The sequence below is a fragment of the Amblyomma maculatum genome, chromosome 1 (genome assembly GCF_055883805.1).
Source record: "Amblyomma maculatum isolate TAMU_Amacu chromosome 1, ASM5588380v1, whole genome shotgun sequence".
Taxonomy (NCBI): Eukaryota; Metazoa; Arthropoda; class Arachnida; order Ixodida; family Ixodidae; genus Amblyomma; species Amblyomma maculatum.
In genome coordinates, this window is record NC_139344.1 from 421,789,935 (window position 1) to 421,808,712 (window position 18,778).

The following is an 18,778-nucleotide window of genomic DNA, read 5'->3' on the forward strand; positions in this document are numbered from 1 at the left end:
GCTTGGTTGTCAATATATAACGATAACGAGAATCTCCGAGTCAATCGAGAGTCAATAACGAGAATCTCCGCGACCACTCCCCTGCATCTGATAGAAGTGTTACTCCTCCACCCGCCTTCCTTGCGCGTCGTTCTCCATCACCGCGGCGGCGCTCCATGTCGCCTAAGCAGGAAAACTAACCAGCGCGACTAATGGGGGTGAGGCCGCTGGAAATGTGCTGTGTGCCAACATCCCTCCAACTGCAATGCTCAAAAACAAAATTCGTGTGTTCATTGATAATGTGTGTACATCAGCTTTGGTAGATACGGTTGCGACTGTGTCTGTGATAAGTAATAAATTTAGGCGCTTGTTGGGACGCAAAGTGATGTTTCAATATGACCGTGCTTCAACATTTTGTGGTGTGAGTGGAGAGGCGTTGCGGCCACTGGGTGTGTGTAGCGCGCAAGTGTCTGTGGGTGGTGCAAATTTTCAGGCCGAATTCGTAGTCTTACCACACTCTACGCATGACATCATTTTAGGAATGGACTTCTTGAAGTTTTGTGGCTCTACCGTGGACTGCCGAAGTCAAGAGGTTCATTTTGACGGCTCGCATCTGCAGTCTCTTTTTGAAAGTGGCCGTAATGAAGAAACAGCTTTTAGTATTACCGAAGACACAGTAGTTCCACCTTTGCCATGTTCGTCCCCGTGTCCGCTCCGCTTCTTGACCAGGTTTCATTTCAGGCCGTGGTGCACCCAGTTCACTCAGCATGCCTGAAGAAAAATGTTATTATCCCTCACTGTATGATCTCCGTGCATCACGGTAGTGCCTCGTTATGGACAATCAATCCATCGTCCGAGCCCGCAGTTTTACCAACGGGATAGAAGCTTGCCTCCTGTGGACCCGATGCGCCCCTCGTCGTTGCTTTGGTGACAGATGCAACGAGTGCCACCGTACCTCTGCCTTCTGAATTAACGTCGATCTTCCGCATGATCACCGCCGATCTCAGCCTACCTCAACGCCGTACTCTTGTGGATATTCTTCTACCTTTTTCGCCTATGTTTCACTTTTCTCAAACAGATGGACCGACCTCTCGCCCTGCACATCGGACCCATCATACCATCGACACTGGTTCGGCTCGTCTCATTCGTCAAAAGCCATATCGCGTGTCCCCATCTGAGCGCAAAGTCATTCATGAGCAAGTTGAGGACATGCTACGGAAGAAGATGACACAGGAGTCATCTAGCCCCTGGGCTGCCCCTGCTATTCTTGTACGCAAGAAAGACGGTTCGTGGCGATTCTGCGTCGATTATCGGCGTCTAAATTCTGTTACGAAAAAGGACGTCTATCCTCTTCCTCGCATAGGCGATGCCCTCGACTGCCTCTCTGGTGCGTCCTATTTTTCTTGTCTTGATCTCAGATCTGGCTACAGGCAAATTCCAATGGACCCTGCGGATAAGAAAAAAACGGCCTTCGAAACGCCAGATGGCCTTTATGAGTTTAATGTTATGCCATTGGGCTGTGTAATGCGCCAGCCACATTTGAACGCTTTATGGACACAGTTTTGCGTGGCTTAAAATGGGATCAGGGATAAGGTGAAGCCTACTAGCCCCCAGGCAGCAACGCTTTTTTCCTCTTGTTGTTGTTGTTGTTGTCCAAATAACTTATGGCACATACCCACAGAGGGGGATCGGCCAAGAATTGGGTAGCAAAGATTTTTTTTTTAATATACTTGCATAAAAAAAATGATTTGAGGGGTAGAGCAAAGGAAACAAAACGGGAAATAAGTGAAATATAAAATGAAAAGTGGTAACACTCACGGGAGATTGACACTACAATTTTAGAAAAAGTGATGTTTAAATATTTAGCAAGGCAAACGATTTGAGTCCAGTAAAAAATTTTGCATGGCGGTAAACACAGACCTGTGACTGTGCCCAAGGATTGTGGCGCCAAATGATAACAATGTCGGGCTGCTTAAACTAAGGCCAAGCTGTTACAATGGCCTTTCCATCAACTGCTTTCTCAGCGTAGAAAAGCGGCGGCAAAACAATAAAAATTGATCTAATGTTTCTTGTTCACCGCAAAATGCGCAGACGGGAGACAGTGCCAAACCAGACCTGTAAAGATAGAAATTTAAAGGTGGGATACGGCATCGCAGCCTTGTTAGTGAAATCTCTAGTTGCCGTGAATGACATAATTTTCTATTCCAAGAATAATTTAAATGCAGGTAGACATCAGATCTTAAAAGATGTCCATTTTTCATATTTAATAGGACGTTTCTTTGAAACCTCGCTGCGGTGATGTACGCGGTCGCCGGAAGGATAGATAATACGGGGCCATTAAGGGACTCTTTTGCCAAATTGTCAGCATACTCATTTAAAGTCACATTGCTGTGGCCTGGAACCCATACCATATGTACAATTTTCAAATGTCTAGGGATCAGGGAGACAAAGGTTTTTACTATTGCAGAATCCACCGACGAAGAGAGAGATGAACACAAGGATAGAGGGTCGGAAATTACTGCCACTTTAGAAAAAGAGGAGTCTAATTTTCGTAAAGCGAGTACCACCGCCAGAAACTCTGCCTCAAAAATTGGGGTGAAGTCCGGAAGCCGGACAGAAAAAGACCAGTCTAAATGTGGACAATATATACCCACACCCGCCTTTTCATTACTTTGAGATGCGTCAGTAGCTACAACTAAACTAGCAGAAAGACTTCTTAAATGGTCTTCTAATAATCCGTTTAGAATAACGGATGATAAGTTTTTAGCATTATTCGGGAATATGTCGTCAAAGACAATTTTAATAGATGAACCGATGGTTTGTATGGGTAGAATACTAGGAAGGGAAACATTTAAAGGGTCCAGCAAATTTTTGACCATAACAACCTGCGGGGTGTGAAATTTAGACCCATGGACACCGAAAAAGGAGGTCGGTTGACAGCAAAAAATAGACATAGATCGGTGAAACTCTGATTCATATATCCTTAAGTACGTCTGAACGGTCAGAATTTGTAATCTATATATCAAGGGTGGAATCCGGGCTTCAAGGTAGACCACATTGTTGGCAACAAATTTTGGAAGTCCCAGACACAACCGAAGTGCTTCTCGCTCCAACAGAACAAGCGGTCGAATTTTATAAGTTGCTGATCCAGAAAACAAGACTGAACCAAACTCTAAAATTGGACGCACATACTTAGTATAAATCATTAAAAGGACATCTCTCCGCATTCCAGACCTGGGACGACTAATTCGGCGCAACATGCCCACGGCCCGAGCCCCTTTCGTAGCAATACGGTTAATGTGGGGCTGCCATGAAAGATTATCATCATAAGTGACCCCTAAATACTTTAATGATTTAACATGTGGTATTATTTGCTGCTGATACATTATAGACAGACTTACAGAATCTTTTATGTTAAATACGAGGACTGCGCTTTTGTTGACATTTAATGTGAGACGCAAGCCACACAACCAATTCTTAATAGAGTTTAGGTACGTTTGCAAGTGGAGATAAAGGGATTGAATATCCGATGCAGTTGCAAAAAACGCAATATCATCCGCATATACGTAAGTGCGAACGTCATAATTAACTGGTATTGAGCTGAGTAGTATGTTGAAAAGGACTGGGGAAAGGACTGCTCCTTGCGGCACTCCCCTGGCTTGCTTATATCTGCCAGAATGGACGCCATTTAGTGCACAGTAAAACTCTCGGTTTTGGAGGAATTCAGATATCCAGGCTACTAAATAATGTGGAAACTGAAGAGATTTCAATTTTTGCAATAGAATGCTATGCTCAACGCTATCATAGGCCTTGGCTATATCTAGCGTTATCAAGGCAGCGTACATTTTTTGGCGCCGCGCTAAAAGAACTCGACTTTCGAGATCAGCATGCGCATTCCAGATGGAACACTTTTGACGGAAACCAATTTGGCAAGGGCTGAGGATATTTTCTTTATTCATGAATTCCGAAACACGTATAAGTATGACTCTTTCAATTAATTTTACAATGTTTGATGTTAATGCAATTGGTCTAATATTATAAATGAACAAGGCACCGCCTTTATTCTTAAGTAAAGGAATTATTTTGGCAAGTTTCCATTCTGGGTGTATCCAAGCATGTTTGATGGAATAATTTACTAGCTCTAATAACGTCTGAGGTGACTCGTCAAAAAGAATTTTTAACATTTTTGAAGTTACTTTATCAGGACCGGGAGCAGCGGCTGGCAATCTCATAACTATAGGAGAAAGCTCAGAAACGGAAATTTGGGGATCATAATTAACTGGTTCCATCGGCATTACAGGTATCGAGCCCGAAGGAAGTGCAGACGAGAAACGCTTCTCCAGTCCTTTGGCAATTGTTTCAATTGTGTCTATTGTTTCATGTGGAGTCAAAATAAAGGAATGTAGATTTTGTGCTTGCGGAATCTTTTTCCGCGAGCGTAAATAACCAAAAAGAGCAGTTCGATTGCCAGATTTAGAGATGTAATCAAAATGCTTAGCATCATACTCGTCCTTCGCTTTTGCAACTGTACGTTTAAAAGTAGCTGCAATGAACTTGCAATCCTGCCAGTTTTTCGGGCACTGGTTGTGGAGAAGCTTTTTCCATGCCGACTTTCTACGTCTGTACTCTTGGGAACAATCAGCATTCCACCAAACAGCTGAAGTATTCCCCTTTGAGCTCCGTACCAAGATCTCAGACTTCTTACGGCAATCCTCAATCACCGAGCATAAGCGTTTTGATTTTTCTTCTTCATCCGTGTTAGTCAATGACTCAAGATTAGAGCGTAACGTTGACTGAAAGTTATTGTAGTTGATAAATGACTTCAACTGAGAAGTCGCTGGAGTTACAGGGTGATTTACTTCAAACGCAATCGGTATGTGGTCACTAGAGGTGCCACAATCAACTGTCGACCAATTATTAACGAAGAGACTGGGAGAGGTAAAAGTTAAATCTAACACAGATTGACTGTGTTTTCTTATAAATGTGGCCGAACCCGAATTTCTACAGGAAATACTATTATTTGTTATCCAATCCCAAAGACGCTTGCCACAACTATCTGTCTTGTAGCCCCATGACACATGATGCGAATTACAATCACCAGCCAGAAGAACTGAGTTTCGACAATTAACTAATAGCAGATCTAGAGGTTTTGTATCTTGTACACCGCTAGGGAAATAAGCATTCACTAAGGAAAACGGACAGTGCCCTGGAATTTCAAAGTCTAGGGCCAATAACTCACAATCTATAGAAGATAACTGGAAAGAAATCTTAGCCCTGTGACAGAATTTTGTACAGACAAATATAATTAAACCTCCTCCTTTTGATTGGCGATCTTGTCGGAATGAAAGATAATTTTGTAAATAGAAATGCTTTTCGGCTGTTAGCCAAGTTTCTTGCAAAATAATTATGTGTGGATTATATTGAGAAGAAATGTAAACTAAATCTGTTGAAGCTGTTAGAATTGAACGACAGTTCCACTGGATAATTCTTAGTGCCCCTATGATTGTGAAATCTTGGCAGCCGCAACTGCCTGCCCCAAAATATTATCCTTTGGCTTTAATGTATGCTGATGTTTCTTTGATTTTGGTTGGGACCGCGGAGAAGAATGATTGGACATGGGAGACCCACACCATTTTAGAATTCTCACATCTGATTCCACCATCTCTGCGTCATTAATGTTTTCATCGTCATCTGGGAGAGCAGCCCTGTTAGGCGAAGCAACAGTAGTGCTTTCAAGCAGTTGAGAGCTTTCAGAGGGCATATTTGCTATGAAAGGGGCTGTTCCTGATTGCAGGGCTTGCGTTAGCTGAACTGCCAGAACGTAAGAAAAACACTCTGTGACAGTAGCAACTATTCGGTCGACCATTTTATTCATTGATGCTTCCACTGCAGTCATTATCGCCTTTGAGATTGATGCATCCAGAGGCACACCTGATCGGGCTGACACACCTGCATAAACGTGTAATCGGTCCTTAACTTCTATTACAGCGTCACGACGCGAACAGCGTTTTCTATCTATTACCTCTAGAATTTGCAGCTCCTGTTTTCGAGATGGACACTCCAAGGAGTTTGCAGCGTGGGCTCCACCGCAAAGGCAGCATTTGTCGTGTTGTTGTGAACATGATGACGAATGATGACCATCGCCACATTTGGAACACCGCACGGAGGACTTACAACCACGAGCACTGTGACCATATCGCCAGCAATTAGTGCATTGCAGTGGCTTAGAATCAAGAGGATCCACACGGAAGATCAATAGCCATGCTTTTATCTCTGACGGGCATGAAGTTCCCGCAAATGTGGCAATCACCGACTCTGTTGGTACCCGCGTATTATTAACCTCCCGGCTGCAACGGTACACCGCTACCACACCAGCCGCCGAAAGATGGTCGAGGGTCTCAGCTGGAGTTAAAGAAGAGTCTACTCCTCGGAATAATCCCTTTGTGCATGCAAGATGAGTAGGGATAAAGCTGCTCACCTGAAGTGATCCAAATGAATTGCATTTAAGCAGATCCTTCACGCAATTGAGGTCTGGAGATCGGCACAGTATCCCGCCACGCCCAAACTGCCTCACTTCTGTGATCGAGTCATACAGGGTAGAGGCTGCCTGGAGAGCAGCTCGAACAGTCCCAGGGTTATTCATTTTAATAAATCCGCCATCCTTGGGCACCAGCGCCACAGGAATGTTTGGAACGCCAGATCGTTGGAACGTTTCCAGAGGTAGATCGTGAGGAGTAATGAAAGCCGACCAGGGGAGCGCCCCTGGCCGGGAGACTGCGTAGACATCACTTTACAGTTACAATCTCTCTGCGAGCGTTATCAACACGGTGAAAAGCGCAAATGCGCAGGGGAAAACAGAAAAAAGAGGACTAGCCGCCCAATACTTAGCCGATTCACGCCTTCTGCTCGTAGCGGTGCCCTAATACTTTTCTACTTTTCTACTTCCTCGGTCGCGTTGCTCGAGGGTAATTCGTGACCGCAGTTTAGTCGTAGTTCGTTCTTCTTCGTCTGCTCTTGAGGACCAGCACAATTCTCCCAGACCACCACAATTCTTCCTCGTCGTCAGTGGCGTGACAATATCTTTAGCTGTGCTATGACGTGGTATAGGTCACCCTGCTCCGCTCTGTGTGTTTTAGTGTTTTGAAGTGTGTTCGTGATTTCCCAAGTGTGTTTGTGATTTCAATGAATGTGTCGTCAACAAGCCACAAGCAGATCAATTAGGGGAAATGAGGGTGCTCGTTATAATACTTGAAGGAAAGAAGCCAACAGTCGGCGAGGCGAAGGAAAGCGTTGGGGATGGTACTTTGTCTTTTTTTTTTAACGTTTACTTGGATAATCACAGAAGTTAGTAATGTAATCTATTTAGAGGAAAGATAATTAAACACAAAGTAGAAGAAAAAACAACGTGCCGATGGTGGGAACCGAACACAGTAATACTAAAAGGTGACGATAGCGCACTGGTTCGATGTGATAGCAGGCGGGATAGGTGCGTGCACTGCTCCGCGATTTGGGACCTAGGTCATACTTATGAAGCGCATTACATTGGGCTATTTCTTTTCTGAGGTTTCTTAACCGGTTAGACGGCTTTTTTTGCTATCGAGGCGCTTAGTGCTAATCCACAGAAATGAAACAGTCTGAATGCGTCAGTGCCCCTCCCCTTTCCGCCCTATCTCACAGGGACAGACGTACGCAATTTTCATCTCAACCTGCATCACAACGCAAGATTAAACAATCTAGGGAAATATGCCAATGCTTTCGCTTGTGTTAAATAATTGTTATGAAATACTTCTTTTTTCTTCACTGCCACGTTCGGTTAGCCGAGTAATCCATGAAGTTCCTTGCGATGGACTATTTTTCTCAGATTAATACTTTTAACCTTGCTGTAATGGATACGCACAAAACAGGAGCCTATAACAAAGAATGCCCTCACTGGGGCGCTGAGTGTGGCGCCGCTGTACAAAAATGCACGTGCCAGAATACACGGCAAAGATTATGAAAAAGGAAAGCGCACTGTGTCGCTGAAGACCACACATGGTTGGCGGTACGAAATAAGAAAGAATGGGATTACAAGGAGGAACGAGTTAAGCACCAAGTAAATGCAATGCACGGTCTAGAGGGGGCAACTGTATCCCCCCTACCAGTCGAACTAAGGAGCGTGGCGGTGAACTTTAACATGCGTCTGGTCATCACAGACAAGCTTGAGATGCTTAGCGTGCTTCTAGCAGATGTCAAAGACTTCAACATTTCTCTTCGCACAAAGCCTCTCCTCATCGCTCTACTGGCTGAAAGGCAGAAACGAAACATGTCTTTACAACAACCAAAGTGGATTTGGAGCAAGAAAACATCGATCCTATGAGTTAGTAGACGCCTCCTCATTCTCTTATCCTCACCCTCAAAATGCGGGATTGGAATCTGAAGTATAAATTGTTTTTACAGATATAAGTACGCTGTAAAATTGCGTTTGATTGCGCTGCTACGTGCGTGCCTCCAACGGCCCTCCTGGTCTGATTAAAAGCATGTAAGGCTGTGTACCTCATGCGAGCTGCCTGCTCACAAGGTTGGCCAATAGAGAGCTACAGCATAGCGCGATCAGCGATCTTGTACTGTGATCCGCCACCGCGCGTTTCACTGCTTATGCCCACATCGCGTTGAGGACGCCAGAGATGCTGTACAGTGGCACGCAGCTTGTCGTGTCTGTATCAATCGGCTTGTTGGCACTCGAGGCTGGAGACAGCGGGTCACGTTGAAGAACTGCGGATTGCTCAATGCTACAACTGTATTCACAACTTTCGACGGACTAGCAGGTGCAACAGGACGACGCATCAGAGCTGCATGATTGCTTGTTTAGTGAAAGTAATTACTGTCGTGGACTGATTTGTAATTAAAGCAGTGGCAGAGCGTGCAAAATATATTGTCACTTGATGCTCACAAGGACGAAACCAGCAAAGAAACTGGCGTTGAACTGAACTCTCTATTGCACTGACTTGCGCCCAAAAAAAGAAATAAATTCACTGGTGGCAATAACAGCAAGCGTAGTCGTCTCTCGTCGATCTAAGGATGCTCGTTGCATTCGGCAGCGCTCAATTTAAAGTCGCACAACCAGCAATCACACTTGTAAGTAGCATGCCGCTGTTTGCTGAAACCAATAAATAAAAATTTGTAACCTTCGTGGAAATATAAAGCTTGAAAGGCAAGTTACACACGCTTTGCTTTTAGAATGAAGCAAATACCTCCGAGCCATCCATCTTGTTGCTATTCTTCGTTAGCTCGTAGTGACAATTAGCGCTTGCCATTTTTCATGTAAAGTACTCGTCATCGATGTGGTCGCGGTTCTTGAATGTATTGTGCTTGCGAAAACCTTGGGTGTGATACGACCTCACTGAAAACTGTTTTTCCGAAGTGAAACAATCTCGGCCACTCTTCCATCTGTTTTGAAGCGAAAAGCTTCACTACGATGGTCAGAGCAGAGCTTCGCGTGAGCCGAAATGGTGAGATATGCGCATGCGCAAAATCAAATGACGCCACGCGCCGTGCATGTTGTCGCTCCTCGCCGCTGCCGCAGCTGTCGCGGCCGCCGACTCCGTCGACTGACCTTTCGGCGCAGCCGCGTGCTACTGCTCGCTGTCGCTATAGCTGCGCGCTTCGCCTACTCGCCCACCGTTTGACCTTTCGTTGCAGCCTCGTGTTTACCACAGATGCCCTGTGCGCTACTACGCATGCGCAAGCAATCTATATAATGCGCTTGCCAGAGAATAGGCATGCGCGCTCGACATGGAAGAGAAGGAGTGTTCGACTGCTGCTAGACTACGCAGAAAAGCTGAGAAACTAAATTTGTTCAATTCAAAAGTACTCGCTTGGGAGTTGGCTGAACAACAGCGACAAAATGATAAAGCCAAAGCTAAACTCGTAAACATTTTCCATTGAGTAACCAAGTCTACGCCTATAGATAAACAATGTGTACAATATCAGCTAAGCTACGAAGCATAAACATGACGTCAAACGAAGAATAACTGAAGGTTTTCGCTTGTATATCCAGGCTTAACCAGAGCTAGCCATTGCCTAATTATTTATGACGCGACTACAGAAGCGTAGCGACGACTGTGGCTTTATTCTTCATGAAGTATAATTCGTGCGATGATAGCTCGTTATCAGTTTTTGGCCTATAACTTGTCTCTGCTGGACCTTTTCTGATTACCCATTGCTTCATGATGGAGCGCCGATGATATGTTTTAATTTTTCTGGTGTCTCTAAAAATGGCGGGTACCACATCGAAATGTTGACTAGGGTCCAGTGGAGAGCCAAAAATGGTTTCCTGTTTCAATAAATCACAATAATTCAGTTTGTCGCCAGGTAGATTACTGGGGCAGCCATAGACGTCTGTTTAATACTGAAATAGATTGCACAATTTCATCGCCAGGAGAGAAAATGTTGTATCATCTGAATGAAGTTTTCATGTTGACTAAAAACTCTTCCTCTTCCAATAGCACAACTGTGGTGGTACTTGCACAGATCTATATGGGCAGGCCCGCTGATTCCTGTATATGAGGAAAACGATTTGAAATATATAGCAGTAAATTTGAGCAAGATAATTTTCTAAATAAGTTCTCTTAAGAGAAAACCTCATCAGGAAAGGCTATAATAATTGTGACAGTCAGCCTTAACACATGAGTCGCAAAGCATCGCAGTATTAAAAGATTTAGGGTAAAATCCTGTTGCTGAATTGACACATGTTGCATTATTATTATCTGTTTTGAACAACCACCCCCTGAGAATCTAACATGCTCCTCCACAGAGCATTAACAAGGGGGTCAAGACTTGAGGAGTGGAGAAATTTGTTTATATCAAACAGGCCTTTTGAAACAGGGTAATGATTGGTATAACAAAACAGTATCAGTAACAGCTAATGATAAAAATATCAGTGAAACCTCGCAGTGACCAGATACCCAGTGCTGCCAAATTCATTTTGCGAACACTGCATTGAAATTTCAATGAGACCTGCAGAAACTACCATATCTGGTCCTGTGCGTGAGTAATCATAGAATTCTATGAAGTGCGAACGCAGTGGAAAGAAATTCGACTATAAATATTGGCATATCATTGATGTTACTCTTCATGATTTTCAAAATTTGTGAAACAAATGTCAATTAGAAATGGAGTCCAGAGCTATATATTATTTCCCAAAATTACGGTCCTTTGACGCATGCTCCATATAGTATTTCTTTTTCTTTCTTCTTTTCCTTGACCATTTCACGCATTGCTGGATGTTTAGAGTGAAAATGTATTTTGCATAAGATATTTCTAGTAGCATCCCCAACTGTTTTTCACACCTTTCTCTTTCATGTTTGAAATGCAACTTCTATATTTGTATTTTATTGTGCACTACGTTTTTTACCTGATGTTCTCTAGAGGTTTCATGTGGGTATATTATCTGCATTAACAAGTTGCATTGTACTTCTTAGGTAGAAAAGCAACGACAACATCAATTCACGTAGGCCAGTGACCATTCCGGCCTTGCTTCAATAAACGCCACGATCGCCTGGAATAAGCAGCTGCATCTCTGCACCGTCATCTGAACATCTTTCGATGCAACAGGCAGCACAGCGTCAAGGTAACCAAACAAAAGCCATAAGTACTCATATTAGCTTCTTCTGGAACATGCTCATGCCATTTTACATACCTATGTGTCCTGCATTGTCGTGCACTATTAATTTCTTCAATCTGGTTCTAACACGTGCGTGGGAACGGCTTTGCAAGAAGCAATGTATATTTGTGCAGTGTCCAGCCGAAAAAAGAAAGGTATTAAAAAATTGTATTCTGCCTTCAGAATCGCAAACTTGCTCACAGGGTTACAAAATGCTATAACTGGGGCGATGCTGAAAAGCCTAAGCTTGGTGCTGGGGACAGTAAAAATTAGTGTGCACAATAACAACCTAACACAGATGGTCTAGCATGTACAAAAATATTATTGAAAGTTCTTTCGTTTTTGGATGTCTCTGGCTTCAACTAGATTTCAAAATTCAAAGCTTATTCAGAAATAAATAAATTATTACATTAAATAAATACAAGATTACATTCCACGAGCTCAAACACCTTGAAATCTTTAAAACAGCCCTATTACACTGAGTCAAAAGAACTGCACTGCGTATATGTACTTTAGGAATATGGTTATGAAGCAGCAAACTGAGCATTCGCACCAGCATGTACCTAATTAGCACGGTCAATGTGACCCGACGCTTATTGGGCTTCTCTAATGCAAAACAGAACATCTTGGAAATATTGCGCACCCTCTCTCACTTATATACTTCCCTTGACCTGTTGAACGTATTGGCGTGCATTTATAATTTCATCGCAAATATAGATATCTGTTTATAAAATCATTGCAAGGCTCCCTACGACTTGTATTCTGCGCAAAGTTAAACCTTATCGGCAATGACCGACTGTCTTTTCAAATCCTGCTCTCCCAGACTATTCTGATACTGCGGTGCTGATTTAATAATGCGTAAGCATTCAGTGGATATATTTTAAGAAGATTGTGGGCAGGACTACGTTCTAACAAAACGGGTAATAAGACACGAAAACTTTGAACCAGATAAACGAGGACAAAATCTTCCTTGGGAAATACTTTAGTGCATGCAGATGTATTATTTATAATTAGAATCAATTAGGTCAATAATACGTCCGATACGTCGTGCCAACAGCGGAAGAGTTATGTACGAACAGAAAAAGTTATAAGAAAACGAGTGATTGCATTAGAGGGAAGATAGAAAAATTTCTTTGGGAAAAAAATACGCCGCATGCACAGTAATTAGTCAATTCTACCGCCAATTAAGGCAAAGAGACGTCGGGTGTGTTTGCAATCAGAAGTTTGTCAACGGAATGCTATTCGAACAAAACGAGTTATAATAAAGGAATGGATGCACTGAATCGGCAACAAAAACTTTTGCTGTGGAAACCATATAGTAATTAGATTGCTTACGCATTCCCCAAATTCGAGTGCCGCAGTGATCTCAAAATCTCTTGCCCTCTTGTTATGCAGTGTTCTTTTACGCCTGAATATCACTTCAAACTGCACTGAAAAACAGCTGGAAAGACGAAACGAAGGCTTGTCAATTATGTGTTTGTTATAAAGGCATAGTACGTCACACAAACTATACAATTATTAGTCAACGTTTGATATAACGCATGCGTAGCATAGTTTGTTTTTTACTTGGACACAAAAAAGCGGAATAAATTCCTATGTAATAAGCCGAATGCTCATCGTACAGAGCAAGTTTTACTGCAACAGAACATCGCCTGCGAAGACTTAAAGTGATGCTGAGGACAAACCGAGTTTGGCCTGTGTAAAATAAAGGGGAAATTCTATGGACGAAGTGAAGTCCCTTAAAGATATCGTGGCATTTGTAAATAAAAAAAAAAAACATACGAAGTTGCAGCGGTGCCGTTAAGTTTTCTTATATACGGACATGCGAAACCATTACGAGTTCCCTGCATAGTCCCTTTCCGACCTCTTCCTACATTTCGCTGCTTTTATAACGTGTAAAACATTTATTTTAAGAGTAATCTTATTTTACAATAATATTTATCACAGTTCATTTTTTATATTCCTGTTTTCTTTGTATTTATTTAATTTGCTTTTATTTCTTCTATAAATATTATTTCTCTTTTAAAAACTCAAGTTTTTATTTTCGTACTTTTACTCCCATTTTATTTTTTTTATTCGCTCTGAGCCATGCGCGACGAATGCATGGTACCCGAGCACGCTGCGAGCGCTCAGCCGATGGTCCACAGCTCAGCAGTTGTCCTTTCTCTCTAAACGCCTGGCGTCCTTACCCTAGACTAGGATAACTATGAGATCGTTGTCAAGTGTCGCCTTTGTAACACGCCAGATACCACTGACCTATGCTACGTCTTCCTGCGACGTATTGCAGTGTACGCTAAAGAAGCGCGTCAAAATCACGCCGTACAGTATTTGTTTTAGCCCGTTTTGAAGAACTGTGATGCGCCTTTTGATTTGTTTACGTTGATGAGGCTATTTAGTTTATGCAAGAGAATAATAATGGGCCATCATACTGGACCAGCACTATCATCGAAGTCTTTATTCGGTAGCTGTGCGTTCTGGTGCGGGGTGTGTATGCTGCCCTGAAAGAGAAACCTATCAGTTGGCTACCGCATCTCGATGCTTGTGCGTGCCTTCATGAAATGTGATATTTGTTCTCGTGGGGAATTCCTAGTTCTTAGCGGGCTTGTATTATGCATCCAGATGATTTTAGGCATGAGCTGTCCACGAAAAGTCTCACATGCAATAAAGAAAAAAAGTAGCGCAGAGTACTGGCTAGTTCGCTCGGATGGAGAATTGAAAGGGTTGGTTCGATTCCTAGCCTTGACACGGTTTAGTAATTTCCCTTATTTTCTTTCTCACTCACGCTGGCGCACCCTCTCTACAAAGCCGAAACACAGATGTAGTCTTCACGAACAGATTTTGCGCGTAGGCTGCGTGCGCCAATGCCGAATTTAATAGCGACACCATTAGGAGTGCGATCATCTGAAGGATATGACAGCTACGTCTTCTGCGAACCCTCTGGCGATTTTGTTTTAATGTGAAATTTGCGCATGCCTGGAACCTCAAACATTCAATTCCTTCCTGCATTAGGCCACCCATACTCATATTTTTTAATGTCGTAAGATGACACAGTAAGTGTAATGCCAACCCACGCATATATAAAGCCGAATTGAATTAACCAAGCCGCGCGAGATTTCCCGCGGTTGCTAGGCTTGCGATTTTGGACACAAAGGTCGGGATGTAACGATTCCTATCTCAAAGTTGTAATATGAGCTGGCTGCTTGTGATGTGACGTCGCAAACCCAGTTCAAAATCAGCACCCGAACACCTTGCGTACTAACAACCATCCGACAGGGGCATAATGACGATTTCTCGTCCGGAACGCCGACGTATAGTAATAAAAAAATGGGCCTTTGTGCTACTAGCTTAAAAATGTTCACAGGCAATTCCATCCACATTAAGGCTTTCAGCTTACACCTAGCACCACTGACTTGCGGATACTTTTCGGTGACGGCATCGATATGTAGTTAGATAGGTATTCTCCTAAGCACCACCTGTCATCGTTTGCAAGTAGAGGTTTACGCTCAGCTGGTGGAGGCCCTCCTCTCTTATGTGATAGATGTAGGAAAATCCAGAGGGATAGTGGCTCACCAAATATTCAAATTACTTAAAATACCTTATCACAATATTTAGCTGGCGATTAAGAATACGAACTGAATAAAAATAAACGCTGTATATAACAAAACAAAATTTCAAGACGCTGTCAGTAAAGTCCATTATATTGTTAAGACCAGTTTGAATTAGAATAGGATATCATGAGATAGATTAGCGCCTGAGAGAAATTTCTTTTGTGTCAACCTACTTGAAAACGCCAGCATCTCGGCACCGGATGCCGGACACTAAGCTAAGCCGTCGTATGTTGTTTCCTAATGCGTCGACCAGGCTTTTTAATTCACGAGTTGGATTCATTACAATATATATTGTAGAGTAAATTTTCTCACCAGCAATAATTTTTTTTGCTGCCACACAGATATTCAAACAGCTTCAGGAATTGTTTTATGCTATGTGCAGTAATTCAATAAAGCGGTCGCCATAGTCTCCTAATCGTCGCCTCTGGTGGTGAACATGCGCAAAAAGAGCGGAGCTCACCGGCAAGCAGGAGCAAAGCCCACACTAGAAGGAACATTTTCGCCATCTGAAAACAAGATAACACATTTCCGTCAGCGTCATATCAGGCGGTGCTCAAAACAGGCTGCTATGAGCCCGCTCCGCGAGGCTGCATTTTCAATATACCGGGCAACGAAAATCCTATACTACACAAGGCTATTTAAGTTTGGCTGCCCCCTACTGAACTTATGTTCAGTAGGGCCACAGTGCTAATTACACACTTCTCCCCCGTTCAGTATTAGCTTTTAGGGGTAAAAGAAGTCGTCTCACAATATAATTGTGATGCAGATGTCCCGCAAATTTGTGATTTTGTGGTAGCAAAAATGTTGTCTATCTTTACTCCACATTTGAGGAATATTACGTTTCTTAAAAACGCGCATCAATACTTTATGTGTCCGCATTGCTGTATAATAAATGCTTTGTTAAATTTGCTTACGTAGGAAATGTGATCGAGACAGTTTTAAATGCAGCAAATGTCCTTCTGGACAATTAACTGCTTGTTGCTAATTTTATCATAAAGATAAATAATGACCACAGGTAATACGTTCTTTGCTACACACACAAACAGTTCTAAAAGCGGTCACACATATTAATATATAAATTGCCAGCTTTGATCCTTTCTTTTTCAGAAGAAATCTGCAAGTGTTCACAGCAGCCAGGAGTCGGAAAAGCCTTACCAGAGTTTCAGACAAGTTGTGCGAAAGGGTACAGACTGACAGCAGACGCTACTGAGACATTTCCTTTTATCGTCATCACGGAGGTTCACCCGCCTGCATGAAAGCGTCTATACGGCTTTGTAAGTCGGAAAAGAAATCGACCTCGTTGCCTTTCCGGTTGTCCATATCGGGTAAAATTTATCTCTGACTCACGAGGCAACGTGCAAAAGAAGAGCTCCATCTCTTCTTCAGTTGTTATGTCGCAGGATCCGCTGTCGGCATTCGTTTTTGATGTACACGTAGCTTAAGTATATGATAATGCTTCTTCGACGGTGCTGGTCCTATTTCACGCCACAGTGAAAGACGTTATCATGTGTTCGTGTTCGAGATGAAACACGTAGAGTGCGGAGATGGCTTCTACGCCAAATTGTATGCAATGGTCAGTTTTGTATTCGTCATCATTACTTAGAAAGACAGGCACCGACCAAGCGCTAATCCTGTGTCTGTTTCTTCGTGTTTTTTTATGCACTGTTTGTTTTTCAACATGAACCAATACCAAATCGGCCAACTCAACGTTCTACTATAAACTGTCTTATGAATTCTGAGTATATTATGTGACTGAATTGCTGGCCTAGGCGGTGAACTAAGTATTCATATTCCTGTTTGTGCCGCAGGTTGGAAATGTAGTGAGTTGCTGTCATACATGGTTCTCTCAACGAGTTCTTCCATTGCTCGTGTTAATTCTATGTCTGAAGCTAGACTCGTCAAAAACTATAACTTTTTGCTCGCATGTTTCTGTTAGGACAACGTTAGGCCTGGCTAATGTATTTTTCGTGATAAGGTATTCGGTACGTTCCTGTCTCGAAATGAAACCTAGCTCTACACATACGGATGAGCATTTTCGAGTAGTTTCTCTCACAGCTGTTGGCCAAAGCTACTCCGCTGCAACTCGCATCACCAAGTAACGGGCACAATCGCCCGATGCCACTGGTCAGTTTCAAGACCCTCCGCTGCCGCCCTGCACGTTGGTATCACGTAGTCATCCTGCTGCTCCAGCCACCGTGAGTACCTGCGCGCCGTGTGCACTAGGAAAATTCCCCTTTTACGTTCCTGAATGCTATACCAACAACACAAGGGACAAATAACTCTGATTTTATGGGTTTAGCGGTAGGTTATACAGCTCGTTCGGTCGAAAAGCAATCGGCGTAGTAGTAGTAGTAGAAACTGGCACAGCTGACAGAAATAATAGGGGAATGCGCAGAAAAAAATCGCACCATGGTAACTTGTGCTTCTAGTGATTGATGATTGATCGGTGCGTGATATGAAATGACAATTTGACGACGTCACTCTCATTTATCAATTGATGAAGAAAAGAAATGTAGAAAATTGAAAAAACGTGGTTGAAATGTGACAAAATGCTCCGAAAGAAAAGCTAATGCATGACGCTAAATACTAAGATCTAGACTGTCTAATTGATCAATTATTTAAATGAAATAATTTATATACGAGATATTGGAAAAGGGGTTTCAAGGAGGCCGAAATGCTCAGATTGAAAAGCAAATAAATAAATACCTGATGATGCTATAGATAATTAAGAAAATTTAGAATGTGTAACTTATCATTCAGTTAACTCCAAAAAAAAGAATCAAAAAATGACGAATGCGTTAAAAGCTGTTAAATTGCTCATAATAGGGAGCCAGTGTCCGCTAGTTCTAATATAGATTTAGAAAAATAAAAATTTAAAAAGTGAAAAAGAGTTATCTGTATGTGTGAAACAACTGCACCTTAATGGCGAATCTCAAGTGCATCCTTAATTTTTTTTTCTTAATAGCAAACATTTACAGGCGCTACTTCAATACGCTAGCGGGGCCGGAGATAATGCATGAAATATCCAGGTCCCTATAACAAGTAAATATCTTGACTGCCGCAACTTCCCTTAGGAATAGAAAGTCAGTACTTATTGCAAATAATATTATTTTGCAGAACGTTCGCCTTCGTGTGTTATATTTACGAAATAGATTGCCCGCTGCCTCTTAGTGCTGTACATGCCAAGCTTTTTTCATGTTATTTATTACAAGGTTAAATATTGTGTGTGTGAACGCTGTGTCACTCCTGTCCCGCATACACGACTTAAGTTATGCCCAATGTAGCAAACACCAACTTCTATATGCGTGCGCCTGCGTTATAACTTACGGGGAAGTACACATGAACTTCACCGGATGGTCTATACAGGAATCAGATTGATTATATCTTTAGCCGGCAGAGATAGAGAAGCACTATACAAGCAGTAAAAACAAGGATTGTCGCACCGATCATCAGATTTTTGTTGCCAAATTTAGGCTTCGATCGAGGAAAACTCTGAAAACTAGAAGGCCTTTCAGGTATGATCTGTATCAAATTTCATCAGAATATGCTG

General features: G+C 42.6%; 1 protein-coding gene across 1 annotated transcript in view; it reads right to left on the minus strand.

The window, feature by feature from the left end:
• LOC146209239 (uncharacterized) overlaps positions 1-16,406 on the minus strand; it is a 38,045-nt gene extending 21,639 nt beyond the window's left edge. Inside the window, exons 1-2 of the mRNA XM_084597865.1 lie at positions 16,384-16,406; positions 15,689-15,734 (exon numbers count right to left, since the gene is read on the minus strand). Of these exons, the coding sequence (XP_084453991.1) occupies positions 15,689-15,734 (46 nt within the window). The 5' untranslated portion in view covers positions 16,384-16,406. The remainder of the gene's footprint in view (positions 1-15,688; positions 15,735-16,383) is intronic.
• Between the last annotated feature and the right edge of the window lie 2,372 nt (positions 16,407-18,778).